The sequence below is a fragment of the Falco naumanni genome, chromosome 9, assembly GCF_017639655.2.
Source record: "Falco naumanni isolate bFalNau1 chromosome 9, bFalNau1.pat, whole genome shotgun sequence".
NCBI lineage: Eukaryota > Metazoa > Chordata > Aves > Falconiformes > Falconidae > Falco > Falco naumanni.
In genome coordinates, this window is record NC_054062.1 from 47939045 (window position 1) to 47964074 (window position 25030).

Consider the following 25030-nt stretch of genomic DNA (forward strand, 5'->3'; position numbering starts at 1 on the left):
TAAGCTAGTATTCACCCAGCAGCTCGCTCTTACTGCTTTGTACAAATCATTTAGTTGCTGGTTTTGACAGGGTTTTGCTTACTTTTCAAGTAGTTCTAACAATAATATACCCTGAAACAAACAATGTGTTCAATTAATTAATTAAAAACAGATTCACTCTAATATTCACATTTTTGTGAATCCAACCTTATAAACATTTTCAAGAAGAAAACAAACTGTCCATGGGGTTCTTTCCACCGTCAAAAGAGCTAATACAAAGGATTAGGGAAATGTTAGCAAATTCCAATGTTTTCTTAAATGCCACAGAGGTTTACGAAATAGAGTTTAAGGAATATGTAGAAACAACTTCCTCATTAAACAGCAAGGAAATTAGGGGGAAAAAAACCCATAGGATTGTTAGCTGGTTTCTACATGAGGTCTTTTAAGTTACTTCTCAAGCCATGTGTAGTGCGGCATCGCAGGGCAGGTGACGCCTTACGTGGAAGTTGAAAGTATGAGAGTCAGCGCTGTGCTGCCTACCAAGAGCCTGAATTCACGCTCAGCATAAGCACTGTCTTTGGAAAGAAGAAAGTACAGCTGGTGATGTGACCTGGTTTTGGCTTTTCTGATTTGAGTTCCATTAAAAAAAAAAAGAAAAGTGAAAAATTTGTTTCAAGTGTCTGATTTAGGAGTGCAAATCCTATTAATTTCCAGCCGCTGCATGCTTTCACAGATCCTACTCCCAACCGTCAAGACTACAAGTATGAATGTATCTCAGTATAAGATCAGATTCAAATTCAGATATACATAATTCCAGGTATCCAGAGACACAGAGCTAATTGAATTTGCATGTGTGGTAGGATGCCGTGAAAAGCGTGACGTAGCTACCCTTTCCAAAATACTTGTCCCTCTGTAACCAAGACAGTTCTCACCGAACAACTCCTATGATGTCTAGCTAACTTAATTTGTTTTTAAAGCTGCTTCCATCTCCAGCGTTGGAATTAAAAAAGCATCTGCATCTGTTTACAAGTCGGAGCAGAAAGACAGGCTGTGACTACAAGGAAAACACACCCGTGGTCAGCTGTTGGGAACAGAAGACAGCCAATTACATAGGAAACACCACTGGGAATCAGCTTCACCACAGCATAACTGTTGAGAAACTCGTTAGGGTTGGTTTGAAGCGACAGCTTGGGGGCACGATAGCTGTGGAGGATAAGGAAAGCAGAGCCGTGGGGTGGGAGACACAAGGCATGCCCAGGAACACCGCAGCTGGGGCAGGTTCTGCTCCTGCCGCAGGGTGCTTGTCACTGGGGGGCTGGTGCTGGGTCTGTCGGAACCCCTGGGAGGTCTGTCACCGCCTGGGGTGGCGGCGAGGGGAGAGTCAAGGGTGCCAGCCACAAGAGGTGGCTTTGAGTCAACACAAAGCAGAACTGCTACTATAGACAGACGCAATTTACTTGGAAGGGGGAAGGGGAAGTATTTGTTCAGTTCTGTAAGTATTTCAGAGTTTGGGCTTTTAAATGTACATTAGCACTCTTCTATGAGCAAGTATTTACTTTTCCTGTCTAACTCATTTACTTCATCATTGAATCTTACCTACGTCCAAGTGGGTTTATACTTGAACTCTCAACATACCACTTTAAAACAGTTTTAAGAAGCCTCTCCTGCGCTCCACTGCCTATATATCAGACCCAGAATAAAATCCCTCATTGCATTTTGCTACAGTAAATCACAATTCTTTCAGAACTTCTTGGGAAAAGGACCATTTTTTTTCCAAGTGTTGCTTTTCCAACGCAGCCTAGGTTTTTTCAGTTGAAAACAATCAAGTTCTATTTTCCAAAGCAACGCAAATGCTTTGTTATGTCTGCCATTCAGGAGAAATACAACCTAAATTAAAATCAATGCAATCTGACTACTTTATTCATATGCTTTTGCGTACCAGAAATGTAACATTCAAAGCTTTCATGTATATACTACGGTATTCAAGTAAAACATATTGTTTATGAGAACAGTGCCCAGAAAAAGCACTGCAAACCCAGTATTTGGTAACATATTCTCCTCATTTCATATTTCCTTCCTTCCTTTAAATAATTACAGAAGTGGGTCAATATTCAATTCAACAAATTATAGATTACACACCCAACTTGATATGCTGCATGGTATTTTATCCATCAATCTGTTTAAAAACAGCAGAAAAAAAATTCATTACAACATCATTTTCTACGTCCAAGGTGACAAGCTCGTTGCCTATGCCCTACAACCTACCTAAATTTTTCCTCTCAAGTATTGCCAAGGAGGTATTCATAATTTTCCAAAAAAGCACATCTCAAGTGTCTGGTTGTAAAGTTTCATGCACCAGTTAAATAAAATTAGAAATCCAGCCTACAAGAAATCAAACATGTCACAGACATCTAGACATGATATTCCATTACAGAAGTTATTTGGAAATGCTACAGTTTGATGCTATGGTTTCCTTCAATGAATTTAAAATTACCTTAAGAATGTTAACCATCTCACAGCAGCAAATCCCCCATGTGCCAAGCATTTTCCATAAAACCTAGAACTCTTTGTTTACGCTGATTGGGATACCCAGGGGATTAGGTGATCTGTCCATAGAAAGGCAAACGAGAACGATTCAAACCAGTCTTGGAAAAATCCTGGTGCCTCATAATCCGTCATAATCACCGGTCTGGAGTGGGAATCAATACCAGGGATTTGTCAGGGCTACCATTTGCCAGTTTACCTGAATACAGGTATTACAGTTACTGACTCAAAGTACCACCTGAGAGCTACAACCTGCAGCCCACAAGGTGCTGGACTAAACGCCAGTCAGGGGGAGTCTCTGCCCTTTGGGGAGGTGAATCACCTCCTGCCACAGCTGCAGCCTGCTGGGGGTGAGGCCTCCTCAGCTGCTGCTCCTGGTCAGCGCTCCTTAAGTAGGACATCTCAACAGGACCCCAGGGTACGGTCAGCTGCTCCCCACCAGCTGAGGCACCGCAACTCATCCCATGCAGACTTCTAGCCCACAGCAAAGGCAAAGCAAGAAGACTTACCCAAACACCCTCTCGCTGCGGATCGCGTCAAGACGAATGGCACCACTTTTCTAAAAGGTCAGGAGCACACATGCGGCTTGCTCCCAAATCTCTGCCCACACAGGGAAACCGGATTGTGTACTGGAGCCCTAGGTCTCGTGTCAGCCAGCACGTCTAGTCTATGAACGTGGACTTCTCTCATACACCTCTGTCACATATCTGAGGGGTGACCAATAGACATACACGGGTAGCAAAGGCTCTAACTGTTGAATCTCACGTAAGATTAAAAAGAAAGCAAGTTTGGACTCAGCCGCATGGACTCGGGCTGCCAAGCAACTTGTGTTTCCCGAGCGAAAACACCTCCCTGTGCAAGCAATGGAAGCAAGAACTGAGGCTGACTTCAGAGCTTACCAGGAGGGAAATAAAGAGAAGAAAAAGAAACAAAAGTTTCTTTCTATCTCACGAGGGAAAAGAGGTACGAAGTGGATGATGTGCTCTTGCCAGGAATAATGAACTCTAGAGCACCCAATAAAAGTGTTCAGGGAGTCCTGTGATCTCTAACAGAAAGAGGCTGTAGAGAGATATCACTCTTCACAAATATCCCGCAGAAAAATCATGAAGAAAAAGAAGGGAAGCATACTTGTGTTGCAGAGCAAAATGTTCTGGGGCTCTGTGTTTAATTTGGAAGAAAAAATGTCTTGCCAAATAGGGGTAGGGTCATCTTTAGGACACAGGAGTAAACTTTCTTCAGCAGAAGACATTTTTAAGAGAAACTGTTGTATGCTTAAAGAAATGCCTCCACACTGCCGTGGCAGCTGGGCAGCCCAGGAGGAGTGAATAGCCATAGCAACTGGTGGAGAACCGAGTATGGTGACTTGAAATAGAGGCTTTGTGGGATGAAGACAGATGGAGCATGAATATCATATTCCAATGGAAAAATCAGTTTTAAAGTTAGAGAAAAGGATATCCAGCTTACAAAGGTCTGGTGAAGGACTGACAGAGCCGTTTCATAGAATGAATCACAGAATGGTTTGGGTTGGAAGGGACGTTAAAGGTCATCTCGTCCCACCCCGTGCCCCGGGCAGGGCCCCCTCCCCCCAGCCCAGGCTGCCCCCAGCCCCATCCAGCCTGGCCTTGAGCACTGCCAGGGATGGGGCACCCACAGCTGCTCTGGGCAGCCTGGGCCAGCGCCTCGCCGCCCTCACGGGGAACAATTTCTGCCTCACAGCTCATCTACATCTCCCCTCTCCCAGCTTAAGGCCATTCCCCCTTGGCCTGTCACCACGTGCCCACGTACAAAGCCCCTCTCCAGCTTCTTGCCGGCCCCTGTAGGTGCTGGGAGCTGCTCTAAGGTCTCCCCGGAGCCTTCTCCTCCCCAGGCTGAGCAGCCCCAGCTCTCCCAGCCCGGCTCCGTAGCAGAGGGGCTCCAGCCCCCTGACCTTCATTCCATGATAAAAGCAGCGCTGAAGAGTTAGATAACTCTACTAAGAATGTCAACGGCAGAACCTGCACAGACACAAAGACCGATAGGTGCCTGCCCTGAAGGTGATTAACAGCTAATTCACTGGTGTACGTGGGACAAGCAGCGGTGCGGCTCCGGGTGAACAACGCCACACAGCAGTTACGTGGCAGAGCAAAAGCAACCGCAGCCTTGAGCTGGGCAGGGAAGGAACAGAGCGGGAAGCACCAGTGAGGAAAGGCAGGCTGGTCCCAAGCGGTTGAGAGCATCATGAAGAAAACATGTGGGATGCAGCCAAAGCAAACAGGAGACAGAGCTCTGAGGCTGCGGTAGTGGAGGAGGAAGACATGGACATGCTTAGGAAAGCCATTTCCCACCAGGCTGCAAGGGAGTGGCGTGTCACGCAAACAGCCTTGCAGAGCCAGCGTCTGGGCACCTGTCTGCAGTATCTGCACATCTCTGAGGGAGGTTCCAGGCAACCCAACAAGGCTTAACACTGAGCGAATAAAACAGTAAAACCATTCATTTTCTGGAACTGGCCAAAATTCATCACATGCCATAAGGGACAAGGTGAGAGACCAGCTGTATATACAAGCCCAGATTTTATTTGAAGAAATTTTACAGCAATTCCAGTAGCTGAAAGAGCTGACGTCACGATGCAGAGACAACAACACTCAGACCGGAGAGAAGCCAGAGGACTTATCTGCTGGTGAAGCATACAGGAAGCAGGTGTGCAGAGGGTACCATGACTGACAGGAGGACAAGTCTGTGCAACTTTAAAAAATCCAGCCCAAGGACAAGCCTGTTCATTTGGATGGAGCCTGTTCATCCACCAGCAACTCAAGGGGATGGCATACAGCAACGAGCCACACGGCAGTGAAACACCAGTCACAGCAGACAGGTACCAACTCAATCAAATCCCACCCCAGTCAAGGCAAAACAAAAGATGGCATGAGTGGCAAGAGAGAGGATCTCAGCCCAGATGGCACAAAAAGAAGCTAGAAGACACCGGGTCGGCCGCGGCTCCACAAGGAGAGCCACAGGCGGGCTCACAGGAACAGCCTCACGCTGGGAGTGTAGCTGCACAACGGGAGCAAGACCCACCGACAAAACCAGGCAGCTCACGTGGGGCTGGCTCAGCAGCCGCTGCTCCAGGCAGAGGATAAAGAACAAAAAGAAATTCACCTTCCATCCACTTCCAGAAAGTCACTTTACAACTGAGGTACAGCAAGTGCATCTCCTCCTTGCATCCTAAGTTCCTGGAAATGAAAATATTGTCATTATGCAAAAAAGGACTACATTTACATCTACATAAATGTGCTAACACAGAGAAAACATCAAGAAAAATATGAGGGGTGGGAAAAACACAGCACATTGTTTAACCTCCTCTTAGAGCAGGCGGACTCCTAACACTTCTGGAAATATGTTTAATTGCACCTAATGCATTAAAAAGGCCTCAGACTTGTTGGTATGGTGGTTGTGCCTCACCTATAGAGAACAGGCACGAACCTCACCGGTTTCCAGCTATTCAGCAGAAAAGAGCTACAACATGGCTAAACTGGCTTGTGTTCATTCCTGCCGACCTCACAGGGAGAATAAATACATTGAACATCAAGAGGAGTCCAGGTATTACTCTAAGCAGAGCCTATATAATTACTAAAAATAGATGCTATGGAAAATCCCTGTGCTTTAAGCCATTGCAGCTTTGGGCCAAATTCCAGAGGCTGTCACAACTGACAATGTGCACGTTTGTTAAGCAGCAACGCAGGCCACATCTAGCTGATTGGGGACTTTATAATGTATGGTTTACTAATGAATTTTAAGTTAGCTGTGCCAAATCAGCTAGTTTATTTGGGCACATTCATGCAAATCGTACGTCGACTTGGAGCAGAAAGAAAATTCTTCAACTTTCCAGCACCATGGAATAAAGGGGATGTGTTCTGCAAGTTGAGGAGCACATTTGGCACACTGAACAAGGGTCTTGAAGGCTTTGAGGAGGGTCTGCCACAGCATGATTAGAGGCTCTTGCATTTTGGAATGGCTTCTTTAGGGGGGGGAGAAAACATTTTCCCCCTGTTACATTTCCTCTGTAATCTGGGAGGGGAAAAAAAAAATGGGGTAAATAATAGAAAATCATTTTTGTTCACAAGAAAATGTCTTTGGAGACCAATGTTGTGTTGTGCCAATTAAGCAAGTGGGAGAAAGAGGGTTTCTGGTGTGCTTTGTCCCAGGCTGCGTTCTGGCCCGGCTCCTGGGCGCTGCGGGACGGCGGGAGGGCAGGGCTGATGCCAGCGTCGCCTCCTACCACCCCTGCCATCATGGCTTTCATCCTCCTCGGGGTCTACAGCTACTGCTGTAGGAAGTCAGCCCTCAGACACAGGATAAAAGGCCGTTATGTCAATAAGACTGCACTGGGGCTCCTTAAACTGGCCAACAGCTCTGCCCCTCTTGGCTGCTTCCCATCCTCAGCCCTTCCCAAAGATGTCTCTTCCTCTCCTGGTCACCTCATTGCCGCAGCCCAGCATTAAGCAAACTAGGGAAGCTCATTGCTCATCTCACCTGCTTAAAAGACAGGAAAATCCAGTAGTACCCGGGTGAGCAAGGATCGGCGGAGCAGATACCTGCATTTACAGCTCTGCTTCACTCCCTCTCAGGGCTCTAAGCACTTAGGCAAGAGAGAAAATACGAGGTATTATTAGGTTGGGAGAGCAGTCAGCATTTCCAAGTGAAAACTTGTTTCGTAAGCACAGTGTAAGCAGAGAAGAAAATCTCATTTCATACAATTTGTCAGTCTCCCTTGATTAAGTCTCAGTTTCTATGTTTTCACCCTCTGTGCTTCTCCATCCCTCTTTCCCCCCTGCTCCGTCCCCTCTCACAATTCCCAGATTGTGCTTTAAACAACAATACCGCAGCTGAAAGGCTATTATGCAGATTCATGAATACATAATTCAAAAATCAAGCTACCACAACAGTTGCTCTTAACTTTTTTAACCCTATTGTCAGCCAAGTGGCGACGCTCGGCTGCGACAGCAGACGAGAGAAATATGACACACGCAGGTTTTCCCACAGCCTTTCGCCCCCTCTCCACGCTAATCCCATTGAGAGCGTTTATGCCCGGAGCACAATGCGGGGATCCCTGCCGCGGTCCGGGGACTGGCCGCAGCTCAGCCACCCCGTGCCAGGGGGATCCCCCGCCACAGTTTGGATCTGGGGTTTCGGGGGGTAGGATGAACCTCTTTGCAGCGATCCAAGCCTGGCTGCAGAGGAGGGAGCTGCTGTGTTAGCTTGAACGTGAGAAACATTCATTTTTCAGGCACTCCAGTAAGCAAAGCTACACTACCGCAAAGATTTTCACTGTAAAATGAAACACCAGAAAAACTACTGAATTCCCACCCCGGTGTTCATACTGGTTTGTTTTTACCCATTTCCTTCCTCCTGCCTTTTCAGGCTAATATTTAGAGGAAGCCAAGAAACAAGGCTTTACAATCAGTGGCTTCCGACAGGAGCTGTGGTGTCCATACCCCTTCAAACCAAAACCAGCTCCTGCAGTTTATGGGACAAATTTGTGTATTTTCTCTTCCAATAACATACAACCCAGGTAGACCTGGGTCTGGGTGACACACTGTCACTGGCAACCTGCCTCTGCACAAAACGCCGCCCTATTAACTTGCCTAACAGCCGAATGCAAGCTTCGGTATCTGTAAAACAGCCCCTTTAATGTAGCCCATAAAAGACTATTTCTGATTAGTGTCAGGGCAATTCAGTGTTCTCAGGACTTTGCAGGGGTTTCCCAGACAGCTCCGTTCTCCTCTGAAGAGCAAAGAATGCTCATCACAAAGGTAATTTTGGCACTTCAATTAAACCACAGTAACCGTGTGCCTTTTTGCCTATTTCCAGCCCACTGTAGTCAAAGCAAGTACAGCAACTCCCCGGTGCCCTGGAAAGGTCCTCCACAAGGGAATGAGATAACCAACTCTTTAGCGAGTGGATTAATAGGTTGTGAAAAGCCCATCTCTAAAATTTAGCGCAAGCATTTCTAATGGTCTATGGACAAGTGAATGATGGGCTGATTTTTATTAAGTTTCACACAAAGGTGAATTAGTGTCTTTTGCTATGGCAACGGCAATAAAAGGATATAGAATGACTCCGAAAGGTTCTGGCTGGTGGGGGAAATTAGTTGACATTCTGCAAGCCTATTCAACCAGGAAAGGGTTTCATTATGTGCACTTCCCCCAGGTTGATGGGTCCCATCACGTGCTCCCCTCCAGCCCACTGCCAGGGAAGGGAGGAGGGAGCAGGAAAAAGAGAGCTCATCCAGACCCCTAAAATGGTGGGGTTTTGAAAAGAAATCATCCTGCTAAAGGGAGGGAGGAGAACATGGATAATTGCTACTTGCTGAAGCTGCTGGGGCAAAAAAAAAAAAACAAGGAAAGAAAAGCACCAGGTCAAAGCCAGCTTGAGGCTTCCCACTAAGTCAGGCAAAGATCAAGTTCTGCTTCATCAGCTAATTCAGCAAACCGCACACCCCGAGCTACAAGATACCTGGCGTGGGGACTGACTGGAGCTTAACAACAGGAGCTACGTTTTCTGCCAGCTGAAACGCCACGCAAACCACCTGGGACTTGCAGTGCTATGGCTGGTTTCTCAGTAGATGGGCCATATGACGTCTTTCCCTTAATACCTCAACGCTCCTTTCCATTGATCGCTGTCATCTTCTATAGATCCCACTCTCCAGAGACTTGGGTCAATGACACAAAAAAAAACCCCTAGAAAAAAGGGCATCCTCGCTCACACTCTGAAGGGAGCACACAGGGAACAAACAAGATATTGAGCATTTAGGCTGGTCAATGTTATATTGCTGGGGCAAGTTCCTACGCCATGCTTTTGTCTTAGTGGAGAACCTTGCACCTGTGTGGCAAAATAGGGTCGGTCTTTACTTTCAGTTCAAAAATGCCATTAACTTGCCATAAGAACAGGAGTCTGAGAGTCTTGCATGAACCCATCAAGCACTTCAGCCATCCTCTGCAGAGCCTGATCCAAGACGTTCATTTCTTCCCCGTTGACTCCGGGTTGGGTTAGTCACACAGTCCTGTGCTCCTCATCCGCTGCCACAGCCCTCATGAGGAACTGAGCTCAGTTTCCACTCAGTCATGGAATTGGTGGATAACTCAGGTGGGAAGGGAGGACCTTTGGAGGCCAGCTGATCTAGCTCCCTGTTAACCAATCATTTCCGTGCGGCTATTTTTTTAATTTGTAAAAATTCCCTGGTAGTACATCCGTGAGCTTCACCTTCTCTGTCCTTTTCTTGCTAGAGCAACCGTTGGGTGGCCTCTCACCCTCCCACAGCACTCATAGTAGTTCTTCGCACTCACAACCCCCGTTCTAAGTATGTCAGAGTTGCTGGAGGGGCTGATTAAATATCATCTCTTGTTTTACCGAAGGAAAATAGTGCCTTCAAAGGATGAAGTGGCTCAGTACGTTCCTGTTGTCAGGCTTTGCCCCACACATCAGCAACACACCCAGTGGGCCACGTCGTGGCAATCGGAGCATCACGGCGGGTCTGGCTCTGAGGAGCCTTTGCTGCTGAAGGGGACTGGGGACTGCACAGCACTCAGTCAGAGCAAAAACCAGCAGCGGGGAGTGACTACGGCAGGGGGAATAAACTGCAAGAAGTGTCTGAGGTCACAGCCTGAAGGCCCTAATCAATAAAAATAAATGGTAATCTTCCCCCAAGGAAACGTTCTATACCTTTTTATCTCATTTCTTCTGGAGCTGATAAAAGCAGAGGGGAAAGGCATTGACTTTTTGTTACTAATTTACTCAAATGTGCCGTATACTGGCTGTCTTAGCTCCAGCTTCATTGTTGTCTTACCTTACTTGAAATTCTTCCAGACTGTTTGATAAATGAATCGTCAAGTGGTCCAACATCACTTGTTCTTTCTACAGCGCTATCAATAGAATGTGCTCTCAAAGTACAGAGCCCCCAAATAGCAGGGGGAAAAGACCCTTGCAGGATTGCAGCTGCACACTGCATATGTGCTATGTTTATGGAAAGCGTAAACACGAAAAACAGACACATTTGGCTTTAATTCACTTTGACTGACCCATGGAGTCCTCCCCAGAGATAACACTCAGGTCAGCCCATAAATTTTCAAATAAATGGGCGTGCTTTTCACTGCATGTCCTCTATTTAAAAGCCAGAAACTTGTGTGGGGAAAAATTCCTGAGCAGACATCCAGTAACGCTGACACAGAACTGGTTTGCTTGTGGACCGGCGTATCTGTGGACTATTTCACCAGAGACGCCAGCACAGCACACACCATGGCACACATCAACAGTCTGTCCAAAAACCTGCTTCTATAGACAGAAGGACCTCATGTTACTGGAGGCAAGGGTCAGAGGCTCAGACATAACACGGTGAACAAGATCTTACCCTGCAAAGAGCCTCACTGAAGCCAACAGATGAAATCATGCGCTCAGATACCACTCAACGCAGCTATCACAATTTGATCCACGATTACAGCTTCTGGGAAAATGTTCCCACTTCTTCGCTCCACCCAATTTTTAGACAAGTTGAAGGGAATTTGTCATAGAAGAGCAAATTTTTATTTTATCTTTCTTTATGTTCTATATGTTATCTTCTATATGTTCTTTATAGCAACATAAATCTGGAAAAGCCTGAACAGGTGCCAAAACACGGTCCTATTAATTATAAGCAAAATGGTGTAAGGTTTTAAGTCTTTATAGCAAATCGCAACTCTGGACCACACCGTCGTGTCCTGGCTCTCATGGAGTCCACCTCATCAGAACATTCCTCATGCACTTAGCCTTAAGCTCTGTTTATGCGGTCTGCTAAGCCCATGCCGTGCAATGTGACTGTTCCCTGCAAGAAGTGTCCTTTATCAGTCGAGCTCCACTAATTTACAGCGGCCGGTGTTACCTCTGTATCGCGCTTCGATGTGTGGCGCTTTTTATTTGGTTTAGTTCTGGCTTTTACTTCACTGACACAGAGAATGACAAATTTGACTTATCATTAAGGCAATGACTGTCATTACGCAATAGAAAGGATGCAAATACAAGACGCCCCTTGTCATGTAAGTAGAGAACTTAATCTGATCCCCTGCCACTATCCTGATTACACAGCACTAACATCCCAGCATTTTTGTCTTTGCTGCATTCAGGGTTTCCTTTCTTTTCTGATTGCCTTTTTGTTGACAATGGTGACAATTTCAGCGTCATTTTAAAAGATGCTTAAGTGGTACCCAATTCAATTCTCTTACATTGCTTTCAAATTTGAGAATCCTAAACTCACTTTCAACAAAGACATTGCTGGAAGCACAGGAGGACGGCCCCGATGTACACCAATTTAACTTAATTCCCCAGACTCAAGCCAACTGCTCCCAGTAATATTCAAGTGAGGAGGTGATATTGATGAAACTCAGCCAAACACAAAAGCAAAATCTCTTTTTTCAATTAGATGTTTTTAACATCTCCAAAGCAGAGTTCCAGCATGTGACAACATCTTGAATTAATTGAGCTACGGGCAATCCTTGTTCTTTTTGTGTACTATGAAATGCAAGAAACACAGATGCTGTCTGTTTAAACTGTCAAACAAGTTTCCTGATGGTAGCTATCATGTCTGCTACAGTCTTGTTGGTTTAACAAATGTTGTGAATGCAAAGTTGGAACATGTGTGCAAAATATTCCAAGCTATAAACATCAGAATCATTAAAGGTTTGGTGAAGGTTTGTACCATCACTATGAGAAGAGCTGGAACTGCTCTGGCCATTTTGCTGAAGGGTTTCAGAGAGGCTTTTCAATTTCAAACATGACCACAGTGACTGTGAAAAGCCTCGTTGCCCAAAGCAGGAGACCCTTACTTAAAACTGCAGGCAACTAAGCAAGTAGCTGGGGCATAAAAAGCATTCCCCTTGTCTTGGTTCAAGTTAACCACAAAAGACGTACTGCGGGTAATTTATGGCTTCTTATTAGTACAATCCCTGAAAAATGGAGGATTGACTCAGCAAGAACATTGAGAAATCTCAGATACCGCACCTAACGGTCAGATGCCATCTTTGCACACACATTTCTATAGGTAAAACTGCTGAGAAGTATGGCACGCACGAGACCTTTATGGGCGAGACACCACAGTTAATATTGCACATGTGCGGCAGGGAAAAGGGACAAGGCCACGCGTGAAAACTTTCAGAAAAGGGATGAAATCACAAGACTGGTCATTTTACTGAGCCCCTGAAGTCAGAGGCAACACAATTAAGATAAACCATTGAGCTTATAAATTCACATTAACACCCTAGCTTCAACCTTTTAAGAAGCACAAGTGTTTACAGCTTTGCTATAATATATATAATAATGGTTATTTCTCGATCCAGGTTATTTTTATCTCTGGTAAAAGCAAGATGCAGACATTTATTTGTTGCATTTGTAGTACCACCAGAAGGTCCAAGAGATTGTAATTCTGATTGTACTTACTATAAAATACACTAACAAACAATGGTATAGAGAGGTTTGAAAAGGATCAAGCAGGAGCTGGGAAACCCTTTTCTTGTTATGTTGGAATAAAACTTTTTAATACGTACCCAGTTGTCACTGCACAGCACCAGCAACTGCAGGACTTCTGACGAGGACAGACTGCTGGCTTTTCAAACCACCGTGCCATTTCTGCTCGATGCAGAGTAAGAAGAAACGATTACACCCCGTGAAGCCCATTCTGAAGAGAGCTCAGGCTCGCTGAATACCAAGTCAGGGAACTCAAATATACTGAATTTTGAGAAAAGTGGAGTCACCTCTGAAGGCTTCAGCAACTACGTAAGGGTAGGAAACCACCCCGCAGGCAGCGGTCTAGATCTCAGAGCGGCTTACCTGCCCCGCTCACGCTAGGTGAGAGCAATCCACGACGGGATTCTGTGGGACTGGCATCGAACCACTTCCAAGTAACGGCAAATTGAAAAATAAGGTGCCCACGGGGAGAGTCATGACATTGTGAAGCCGTAGCTCCAAGGCATTCTGGATCAATGTACAATGTGCTGCTCATAGGACTTAATGAAACAATTACAGCCCTCCCGTTGATTGCCGTTGTTTTCTACCATGAATCAATAGATTATCAACTGTAGATGTCAATGCGCTCGTTCTTCCCTGGGAGGTCACTCTGCAAGGTAATAATGAAGAACACACATTGCTTGATGAAATATGCTTTTGAATCACTAGCTACCGATTAAATGTCTCGATTTCTAAAGAGTCTAGAGAACTGAAAGATGCTCATATGTGCAAAAGACAAACTGAGGACACAAAAAAACCACCAAAGGAAATGTGAACGGGAAAATCAGCTGCTAAAGAGCACCAAATCTTCAGGCATAAGAAGCATATTCCTATTTGTAAAGGGGAGGTATGTTTTGGCAACTTCACTCCTTTGGATTGAGTGGGTTTCTATTAGGGGAGTTTTGCCTTTTCAGGAATGCCCATTTTTTATTTTAGCAAGTCTCATTTTTCTATTTCAGTGTTCTGCTTTTTCCCATTATGTAAATAATTTTTATTTTACAGCAACAAGGCAATAAAAGAAAAATACAGACTTAACATATTAAAAGCAGACCAAAAGAAGATACATAAGCTCCAATCTCATTATGCCCCACTGGGATTCCTAGAACATCTCTACCCCATTGAACAGGCCCGTGAACACAGGGATGGCCACCTGAAAGAGATAACGATTTGAAGTGTGTCAGTAACGAGTCGGGGAATTGCATGACACCAGAACCTGAAGCAGGTTGGTGTAAACCTGAAGGCTGCACGTTAGTCGAGGTGCATTATTATTCCAGCAGCTTTGCTGCTAGGTCCCACCTGGGGCCACTACCATTTACCCATGCAAGCGCCCTTCTCATCCCAGCTGAACACCTAAACCCCTGAAGAGCCTTGTCAGACTGCTGCCATGCTTATTTTCGCTGAGGAGGCAGTGTCCATATATCCCCTTATTAAAACTTGGTAAGAACATGCTAATTTAATTCCCGATTGAAAAAGCTGACAGCCTCAAAACGAAAGAGGGAAGCGACACAAATACGGCCGTCTCAGAAACAGCACCGCGGCACGTCCCCATTTCACCTAAGAATGGCAATGCCGCTCCATGCAAGTATTTCTAGCAGACAGAGGGAACAAGCTGTAGGAGTTATCATAAAGTATACGAGCTCTCAAGGATGCTGACATAGCGAGAAGAGTATAAAAATACGATATACAATAATATAAAATATTATACAATAGTGATATTATAAAATAACCAGAAAATCAAGTGTGCTGATCTGAAAGGCCAGCAAGGGCGAAGTGCCCTCTCAAAAATTTCAGGGATGATGATAATCTCAAATTGAGGACACACACGGCATCTGTCACAGCAAAGCCTCTTCTAAGTTTCTGGACACTGCAGTAATCATAGAGTCATTTAGGTTGGAAAAGAACTTTAATATCAGCACATCCAACCATAAACCCAGCACTGCCAAGCCCACCACTAAACCATGTCCTAAGTGCCACGTAATGTATTTGTATGAAAAATAATAATTAATTTAAAATTGGGAACCTTGTTTTTTCAACAAAGTCTTTGCTTTCATCCTGAGCAACAGAGACTAATATATTCGCAAAACAAATGGGTAGCAATGCCCTTGGCAATAAAGAAAAGCGTTGCAGTCTCCTGACCTCTAAGTTCACTATTAGAAACCTTATTTTGAAATCGTTTTATACCCTGCATTGGTGAAAAAAAAATCCTGGTATCAAAATAACTTATGTTAAAAGGAAAGAGAGTTAAGGAGAAAGAAGAAAAATAGCACACATGGCATTATATATTTTTTTTTTTAGCTTTCACAATGCACTAGAAAGCTCGCCAACTCATCTGTTGACAATGAAGATTATTTTTTTTAAGGCAGGTGTGAACCGAGCATTAGCTTTTTAAATAAAATGTTGTGTTTGACTTAAATATCAGTTGGCTTCTGAAAGGAGAGGGCCTTAGCAAGGCAACGGAGAAGCTGTTAGTAACTGAAAACGCAACTGCTAAGTTAATTGTTGGTGAGCACAACACACACCTCTTGCACCAGAAGGTGCGAGCACACTTTGTTCTTTTTTGGAGACAGCATTTTTCCTGAGATGCACTGATTTAGCTGTTGCAATACCGTTGAGAAACACAAAGCAGCTGTCAAAATGCATGCAATAAACAGTATATCAGATATTATTCTTGCTCCTACTCTACTGCACACAGTTTGACAGGAACAGCATGGAAAGGAATAGCATCAAAAGCATTTCAGGATCGGTAACTCTGCCAGCTGGCCCCTCCTGAAGTGTTCTACGGATCTTAATTTCAGTAATATACTCATAGTATAATGGAGCTAATAAATCTAGCATTATAAAAATCTAGACGGTCTTGAAATAGCTTTTAATCCTGATATTTAACAAATTTGAATTTCATTCAGCTAATGAAGCACAGAACTTTGCCAACCCCACCTGACAATAATTTTTTTTCTGATAACCACAATTAAGAACACAGTAAAAAAATTAAACTTGGAATAAGATGTTACTAAAAGAGACCCAGAAAATCTGGATATTCAGGCGAGAAGTAACATTACTGCTGCAATGAACTTTGCAAGCTGGAACATGCCATCTGGTGGCTGCAGGCTGAGAGCGTTTAAGAGGAGAAAAATTATGTTTGCTGGTCTAGTAAGGGTTGGTTCTTCACTGTATTTTACCAAGTATGATAGATACACAGAAAATGCAGATCAGTGTTAAACAGAAGAATCGGCTAGGACAGTGACAATTATTATTTTGAAAAAGCAACATTTATTTGCTGATTTAAAACACCAAAATCATAGAATTATAGAACGGTTTGGGTTGGAAGGGATCTTAGAGATCATCTCGTCCCACCCTGGGCAGGGCCCCCTCCCCCCAGCCCAGGCTGCCCCCAGCCCCATCCAGCCTGGCCTTGAGCACTGCCAGGGATGGGGCACCCACAGCTGCTCTGGGCAGCCTGGGCCAGCGCCTCGCCGCCCTCACGGGGAACAATTTCTGCCTCACAGCTCATCTACATCTCCCCTCTCCCAGCTTAAGGCCATTCCCCCTTGGCCTGTCACCACGTGCCCACGTACAAAGCCCCTCTCCAGCTTCTTGCCGGCCCCTGTAGGTGCTGGGAGCTGCTCTAAGGTCTCCCCGGAGCCTTCTCCTCCCCAGGCTGAGCAGCCCCAGCTCTCCCAGCCCGGCTCCGTAGCAGAGGGGCTCCAGCCCCCTGACCACCTCCGTGGCCTCCTCTGGGCTCGCTCCAACAGCTCCATGTCCTTCTCATGCTGGGGGCCCCAGAGCTAATTGCTGAGCAGCTGCCACTAGGTCACCACACTAAAAAAGTGGGCAAACGCCGGAATACTTCAGAAAGCTCAATAACATAACTTCCAAACATGGCTATTTGGAAAGGTAATTGGAGTTGGTTACTTTAGAAAAAAAAAAACACCAAAAAACAAAAAAACAAAACGGCAGGTTGACTTGGCAACAGTCTTCGAAAACGCCTAGAGCTGTTGCAAAGAGGAACCCCAGCCATCGCTCTTCACATTCAGGTAGGACAAAACAAACCACATTTATTTTAAAGCAAACTTGCAACCCAAAGTATGAAAACTAGCTATCAGGTACTAAAAACTTTCAATAAGAAGGATGCTACTCCCTGCAGGAAATCACTCTAAGGAGGTTACTGAACTGCCATCATTAGAAATCAATGCAAACAGTGAGGTTTGCCCCGTGAGGGATGGATGGCACATGTGTTCTTGCTCCACTTCAGCCTGGAGAAGACCAGATGAAGCCACGAACAGGTTCTGAAAGTTCCAACCCACCTACCCTCTTCTGCTGCTCTGTAGACATCAAGTGAGAATTTCAATAGAATTTACGCCATTCCATTCCTTAAATCGAGCTTTTTGCTGTAAATGCAGTACACCGACCTTAATATATCTTTTTTTTAATATTCTACAGGGCTCCATTGATTCTTCCTGGACAATGACAATCAGATGTCACAAACAAAGGGAAACGAATGAAATCTGACACACTGATTTTAAAGCCTGCAGCAGACGACGTTGTAAATAAATCCTGCTTTTTCTGCAGCACAAAGGTTGCAGACTGGCTGTCCCTGTGGACTCCGCTCTCTTCTCACTACTTAACAGACTTTCTAACACTTTCTTTTGTCCTGATAGCAATCTCTCAGCAGGACTTTTGGCAGACACATCTCTTATGTGTCAAAACCAAACTGGAAATAACTGATGGGCTGCACAAAAATCTGATGGGAATAGCTATAATAAGGAAATGAATAAACATCAAAACAGTAACAGATAACCATGAAGAGGTACAGCCAGAAAGCTTCCAAGCTGTCACTTGTCTAAGACAATCAGTAAAAGCCACAGTTTTCAGGGTTAAGATCATTCCATATTAACATAGATAACATTAACATACGCTATACTCAGGGCACACGTTAATTTCATCTATTTACATCCCTATTTATTTTCATACTGTTAGAAAACAAAGATGAGCTTTCACAAGATGAGCTTTAAATGTGCTATAAAATGCATATAGTAGATTAATTTGCAGAACAATATTTTATGTAGGAATCCACTGACCACAACTAACACCTGCATTCTCTCCATAGTATGAGTTACTATTTATTGTACATTTGTTCCTGTAAACATGTTTTGGCTTATGCAAGGTATTTTAACACCCTCCATTATCTTTGTACTTCAGCAGTTCTGTTCACAAAATGTTCTATTTAGTAAGTGCTTGTATACTTGGTGACTTGGGTCACCACGCTTTTCAAAAAAACTCATATAAGATGAGCTTATTATAACCAACCTAGCTGGTGTTCTTATTTTGTTAGTGGCTATAGTTAACATATACAGCTAACACTGTGTATCAATGGGGTTATTTATACAATTTTTTTTCCACAGTGTTTTTTTATTTCCTCAGTGAGACTAATAGCCATTTCATAACTAGAGGCAAATCACAGGGCTACTTACCCGATAATGCTCCTCTGACCAGCAGCCACCACCTTTCGTTTCTCTCTGTCACGCAGGGTCATCGCCAACCCATCCTCCGTGTCTTCTCTGTAGCACCTGCTTCAGGAGATGCTCAGGTCTGACAGAGGAACACAGCTCACCACCCTGGCCTCCTAAGGACAGCCATGGAGCCAGTGCTTGGAAACTCTCCATCACTTCAACTAACTTAAGAAAACAAATCATTTGGCGTGTAGAAACATAAACTGGCTTTTTCTTACGCTCAGTATGGGAGATCATATGCAATTAGCTCTGAAGGTGCAGCTTTATAAATATACTGGGTACGATGTGTAGCTACGACGCTTCTGGAAATGCTGGTGATTTCCCTGAAATGTGGTGATGATTTCGACCCTAAATATTGTCTACACCCTTGCAAATGTGGACTCTTCCTGCTGCAAGACTGGGACAGAACAAGCAAGAAGAACCCTCAAAGCTGGGAGGGGGGACAGTGGACATGGAAAGGCAGGTGAGGAGCACTCTTAATGCACGTCTGAAGGATCATCTGGGACAACCAGAACGAGAGAGAATTCAGCAATAGATGGCTGATCAAGCTGGCAGCTTCAGAATGATTGCCTGGCAAAGGTATTAACAGAACTTCAAAAAGAGTGATGGATGTCGTCTCCCAAGGAGCAATGAAACAGGAAAAGTCTCACCAAAATGTTGAGCCATGGTGGCACCGGGCTTTGACAAAAGTCTCACTCAGGAAATTCAGAATTAGCTGGAATTCTGCCTTGTTCAGCAGGAAAACGAATCAGTGTTTGGTTATCTTTGTGCACAACATCCACATTGCTGCTTTGCTTGTTTGGCTTCAGAGGAAGGGTTTTTCCTACCAACTAGAAATGGTGTCGCCTAACTAAATTAAACAGCTAGTCCTGTGTAGTCTCCATTTGTCAAAAGCCTCTTTATTCAGTTCTATTCTATCCACAAAAGAATTATAAATTCTGTTCCAAAGCACAAACGCTTTATTAACCTAACTACAACTTAGTTCTAAAACACGGCCATGTGTTTTGAACTGATTGATACGAATCCCTTCTCATACTGCTGCTCTTTCACTTCCCTGATTTTGCTGTTCACCGGACACTTTAGCCAGCCTCCAAGATAATGAATTCCTACAAAGTAATACAGAAGTCACACTCGGAGCTGTTATTTATATTAATTCACAGAGACCAGAAATAACTTTATTTTCTATACTTGCAAGTCAAACAGGCCTGCTGAAAAGCAATTACAAACTCAACATGCGGGTTTGTTCGCATTTACTGAAATATGTTGATGCTGGAAATGAGTATTCCCAATTAAAACAAAGAATGGTATTTTTTAACACTGGTCACAGCTCTGCACTTTCTTACGTTTTATGCTTATTTTTCAACAGAAGATAGAACAAGGCAACATCACTTTAGGGATTAACTCTCACAAACTAACTACTAAATTATCTCTAAATTCAGTAACGCTCAATGACAACCTCTTATTAGATACAATTGTGACAGTGGTGAATTTTCAGCTCCACTGAAGTCAATAGCAACATTTACAGAACTTCATCCTCAGACTCTGTTCCCCTCCTAAACCAGGGATAGAAGTATCAGTCCTGAAAACGACTGCTCCGATTTCCTTCTAAAATTACACTAAAGCAGCCAGTCAAATCTCAGCGTACAACATCAGATGAACTCAGTTTATGAGTTAATCTCAGTGTTGACCTTTCTTTTAATATACTTGAGTCCAGTAGGAGTCAGAAGCCCAGCACGCCGCGGTGCTACGGCTCAGTGCAGGTCAGAAAGCAAAAGCACCATCTCAGCACTCACAGGACGTGGCCATTTACCTTTAGTGGTCACACTAATGAGAACTTCAAGCTGTACTGAATTTTTAATTTTATACTTATCTTGCTTTTCTTTAACGGCAGTTCTTAAAAGCTCCCCAAGAGAAACAAAGCATCAGATAAAAAAAGCCTAATGCGTATCTAGAAGGCGTATCGGTAACAAATAGTGGGACAAAAAGATGGAGCTCCTCGGGAACTCTCAGTGGTGACGTGAAGTCTGCCCCCTTGCAATTTAACAGAAACTTTAACTTCTCCAGGAGCACAGTGAGGCCGTCATTAAGTGGTTTTGATAATCTTTAAGATTTTTGCAAGTCATACTGCAATTCCTCTGTGCCCATTAACATTTTATATCATATAAAAAGGTTTTCTCATTTATTTTGGTTTTAAGCCATATGGGCATCGGTGCTTTTCAACACATTGTGCAGGCAGAAAATGTTATACTATTTGACATTTCACTGAGTGGCAAGAGTATTTTCTCCACAGAAAGGAACTCTTTTACAATAATGTTTATAAGAAGTATTTAGTGGTTCTCCCATGGCAGTACGTTTAGATAAGACATGGACACAAACTAGATGGTACACTATACAGAAACTTCTTGGTACCAGGCAACAGATAAACACATACCAGATATAACACTGACAGAAAGAATCAATTTTGTTGTAGACTGGGAGTAGTTCAATACTATACATCCCAATTTATTAAATATAAAATTACTCTTCAAAATTATCGTCAAAGCTGTACTCTGTATCAATAATACTACAATGATCAAACAGATACGGAAAAAAAAAGTTAAATCTGCAATGCACTTGATTCCCAAAATTCTTACGTCTGTTCCACATAAAAATCAATGATTAATAATGTTGACCAAGTGTTTAAAATTAAATCAAGCCCATGAATGATAGGAGGTGTAACCCTCAGAGTAAAACTGATTTTGGTTCCTTTCTAGGGGAAAACATCTACACATGTATCCTTGAATAAGAATCTTTCTTCAAAGGTTAACAGGAAACTTCAAGTTGATTCAAGGTAAATACTAGCTCTCGTTATCCAAGAAGATAAGAAACAAACGCACCGGTATTCTTACGATGTCGTAATAAATTACTGAATTACCTAACAGTGTTATTTCCCAAAACTCCCGTAACTTATATGACTTGAGAGGGACACAGACTACTAATGACAACATTCATATATCAGATAATAAAGTGCTTTCATGAAGCATCACAACTTCCTGTGTTTCCAACAGAAGTATTTAGTAAAATGTTATTAAAGATGTTACCTGTGAACTACTGCACCATAAATAAAACAGTCAGTAAAAACTCAGGAACGTGATATTTAAGTCTTCCCAAAAAATTCGGCAGAGAAAAAAAATCACAACAAAACCCAGCAGTGGTACCTCATGTCTTTTTTTGAGCATAGTTCTGAAACGTGCACCGAAGAGCTATAGAACAAACCTTCCAAGCTCTATTTCACATTAGTGATGTGCATTAAAATACCCATCGTTTTAGACAAAGGATAAGGCTTATACCAAAAAAACACTGTGCCACTTGGCTACATATCTTTGGTATATTTATAGTGCAACTATTCTGTTTCATCACTAAAGGGGAAAGTTTTCCAAAGCATTGCATCCCCTGCCACTGAGAATCGACTATGAACTCCTGCACTCACTAGGACCTCAGACACCATCCTACTGCTTTAAACAAATGAAGAATGTGCAGTGAAAATAATTTCTTCCTGTTTTTAAATATGCTATTGAAAAAATTAAACCATGCCAGATTTCACATTAGAAAGCAACAGCACGTTTCAATTCTCTTGCAAGAGTTTAGAAGAGTACAAATGCGAGCAAAAAAGTCATGGCAATTTTGAACGACAGATATCCAAGGTGCTATTTGAAAACATTTCTAAGTTAATTATTGTTTATCTAGATTTAGTCAACGTTTTTCTCTACAAAAAAAGACACCTGTTTTTCATTTTGCTTAGATACTTAGAATTATTCAAAATGCATAGAAAGGCTAGAACTACTTAATTAAAATATATTGCAAGCATGTTTTTCTAAATGTATATTGCTAAAGCCTTGCTGTATTGTAAGTTTTATTGGAGTTGGCCTTCAAACACAGTACCATGTATTGACACACGCCTAGATAGATACCTGTATTTCATACTGCTATTTGAGTAGGCATACCAACACACAACTATAGTACATATCACCCAGTGGCAGTGCAATAAAACGTAGCGCCATTGAAATGCCATTTAATGATTTTTTTCAACTTCTAAACAACAACATTCTTTCAGAACAGGTCTGTCCAACCAAACTTGCATATTGCTGAACGCTGGCTTCATCGCTTGGCCCCTTCCTTCTTTTCTTATACACACTGTAAGGCATCACGGTTCTTTTGTGAAGTACTCTCACTCTGCCCAGTTCCTTCATGCGACCTTCATCAACTGCAAAGAGAATCAGAGAACACAAAACCTAGTTATGTATGTTGTCCGTATGATCCTAATTTATGCAACTAACTTAAATATGCATAATGAAAAGTATACGAAGTAATAAAGCTAATCTGCAGATGGACAGCACATGAAAGCAGAGCTGATCTATAGAGCAGTCTTCTTGAATCATGGCCGAAAACAAAACCTAGCTTGCAAAGTAACTATATTTGCCGTGTGCAAAAAAATAAATCATGCATCACACATTTCTAATGGTGATATACAGCATTTCTCAAGATAACTCTACTGCTGTATTTTAAAATTCACATTCATTTAACGCTCGCTGGAGCCCATTGCCAGAAGTGAAACTCTATCTGGGAAATACTTTCAAATGCAACCGATCAGAAGAGACTTGCTGTTATTACCATATCGCACTTAATTACTACACCGCTTGCAGAACCCACCAGCACGGAGCCCTCCCTTTCCCCCATTGGGGAAAGTGTATTAAACCCAGTGAGAAGTCTCCGCACCGTTTGCCTTAGGTAAGCATCAGGCAATAAACTACCTTCCCAGGTGAAACTCCCCGGCCCTCCAGCCCCCACCTTTTCCCCCCCTCATTTATACAGGTCTACGAGTTTCTCCAGCAGAATGAAGTTAAACGCACGCCCTCGCTCAGAGTCTGACCCCCAAGCTCTGCAGACTGACAGAGAGAAGAGCAGTGCAAGCGCTAGCTGGGTGGGCATGACTCAATTCCTCAAGCTTTCAAAGACACACACACCATAGTTGAATCTTATTAACCTCATCTATAGACCCCTCGTGACTTAATTTAACCAGAACCATACACGTAAGAGCATCGTTGAGCAAGTTAAAATTTCCTTATTTTTAAGAATCCAATTGATGCTACTATTGCTGAACAATAATGGTATATAGCCGCTGCATGTCAGAAAAATTGGCTCTGTAGTGCTGGAAAACTCTTTAAAGGAAGGGAGAGAACATGCCACACACCTGGGTCCCCTGCAGGAGAAATGAAATTAAAGTTATTACAAAATACTGATATAAAATTTGGGGATTTTCTGAACCTCAGGTTTAAAAAGCCACCAAGGTAAGAGTCAACTGAAACACAGGATCTGTAAGATGAGTTTGAGAATAGAATCATATAAATTCAAACAGTAACAGAGAAGAGATGCTTACTAGAACGTCAGCATTTGGGGACGTGAACTATGCAAAGACTCAATCTTCTGTCAGCATTGTCGAGGCTTATCCCCGGCCGGCAACCGAGCCCAGGCAGCTGCTCGCCCGCGCATCCCGCATCGGGGCCAGGGAAAGGATCGGAAGGGTAAAAGTGAGGAAAGTGGTGGGCTGAGATGGAGACAGCGTACCCAGCCAGGCAACGCCGCGCACAGGAGCAAGGCAAAACCCGGCACTGGTTCCCCGCTGCCCGTGGCAGGCAGGTGCTGGGCCATCCCAGGGGAGCAGGGCTCCAGCACGCCCAGCGGGGACTGGGGAAGGCCAGCGCCATCGCTCCCAGCGTCCCCCCGTCCCCCTTCTTCCCCAGCTCCATATGCCGAGCGTGACGGCGCACGGCACGGGGTATCCCTGGGGTCGGTCGGGGTCAGCTCCCCCGGCTGTGCCCCCCCAGCTCCCCGTGCCCCCCAGCCCGCTCGCTGTGGGGTGGGGGAGGAGCAGGAACGGCCTCGGCTCCGTGTAGGCACCGCTCAGCGGTCACGGAAACATCCCCGTGTCATCAGCACGGCTTCCAGCACGGACCCAAATCCTGGCCCGCACCGGCTATTGGGAAGAAAATTACCTTTATCCCAGCCCAAACCAGCACAGGCATCAGGACATTATCCAGACTGAAGAGCCAGCCCAGGTGAGTCTAACTGCTTAACTGCTGCATCACTCTGCCCCAGACTAAAATAGTTCACCTGTTCATGTACTTGCTTCGTTTAGGTTAGAGTATTTTAGGATCTGAATGGCATCCACCTACACCGCCCCCCACTCACAACGCCCGCAGCGAAGCCTTCTGCTGATCATCGCTTGCTCGACTCAAAATCAAGCCAACTGCTGTGGGAAACCGGGTATCTCGAACAGCTGCTTCATGGGGAGCACCAGGTTTTATTTGTAAGAGAATAAACAGGGGTAGCACTTTCTCAGCAAGTTTCACAAACGGCAATAGGTGCAAAGTGCCACGGATGTGACACCACCTCTGGGAAGCAAATTGGTCACCAAGGTCATCAAGTCCTGCCTTCCCCCCCCGCCCCCACCTGCTCAG

The 25030-nt window shown here is 44.0% G+C and overlaps 1 protein-coding gene across 6 annotated transcripts in view; it reads right to left on the bottom strand.

The window, feature by feature from the left end:
- Positions 1–19694: 19694 nt before the first annotated feature.
- The window catches only part of ATE1 (arginyltransferase 1), an 86646-nt gene continuing 81310 nt past the window's right edge, over positions 19695–25030 (bottom strand). For all 6 annotated transcript variants that reach the window (XM_040605592.1, XM_040605593.1, XM_040605591.1 and 3 more), the window contains one exon: positions 19695–22776. In XM_040605592.1, coding sequence (XP_040461526.1) covers positions 22598–22776 — 179 coding nt within the window. In that variant the 3' untranslated portion in view covers positions 19695–22597. The remainder of the gene's footprint in view (positions 22777–25030) is intronic.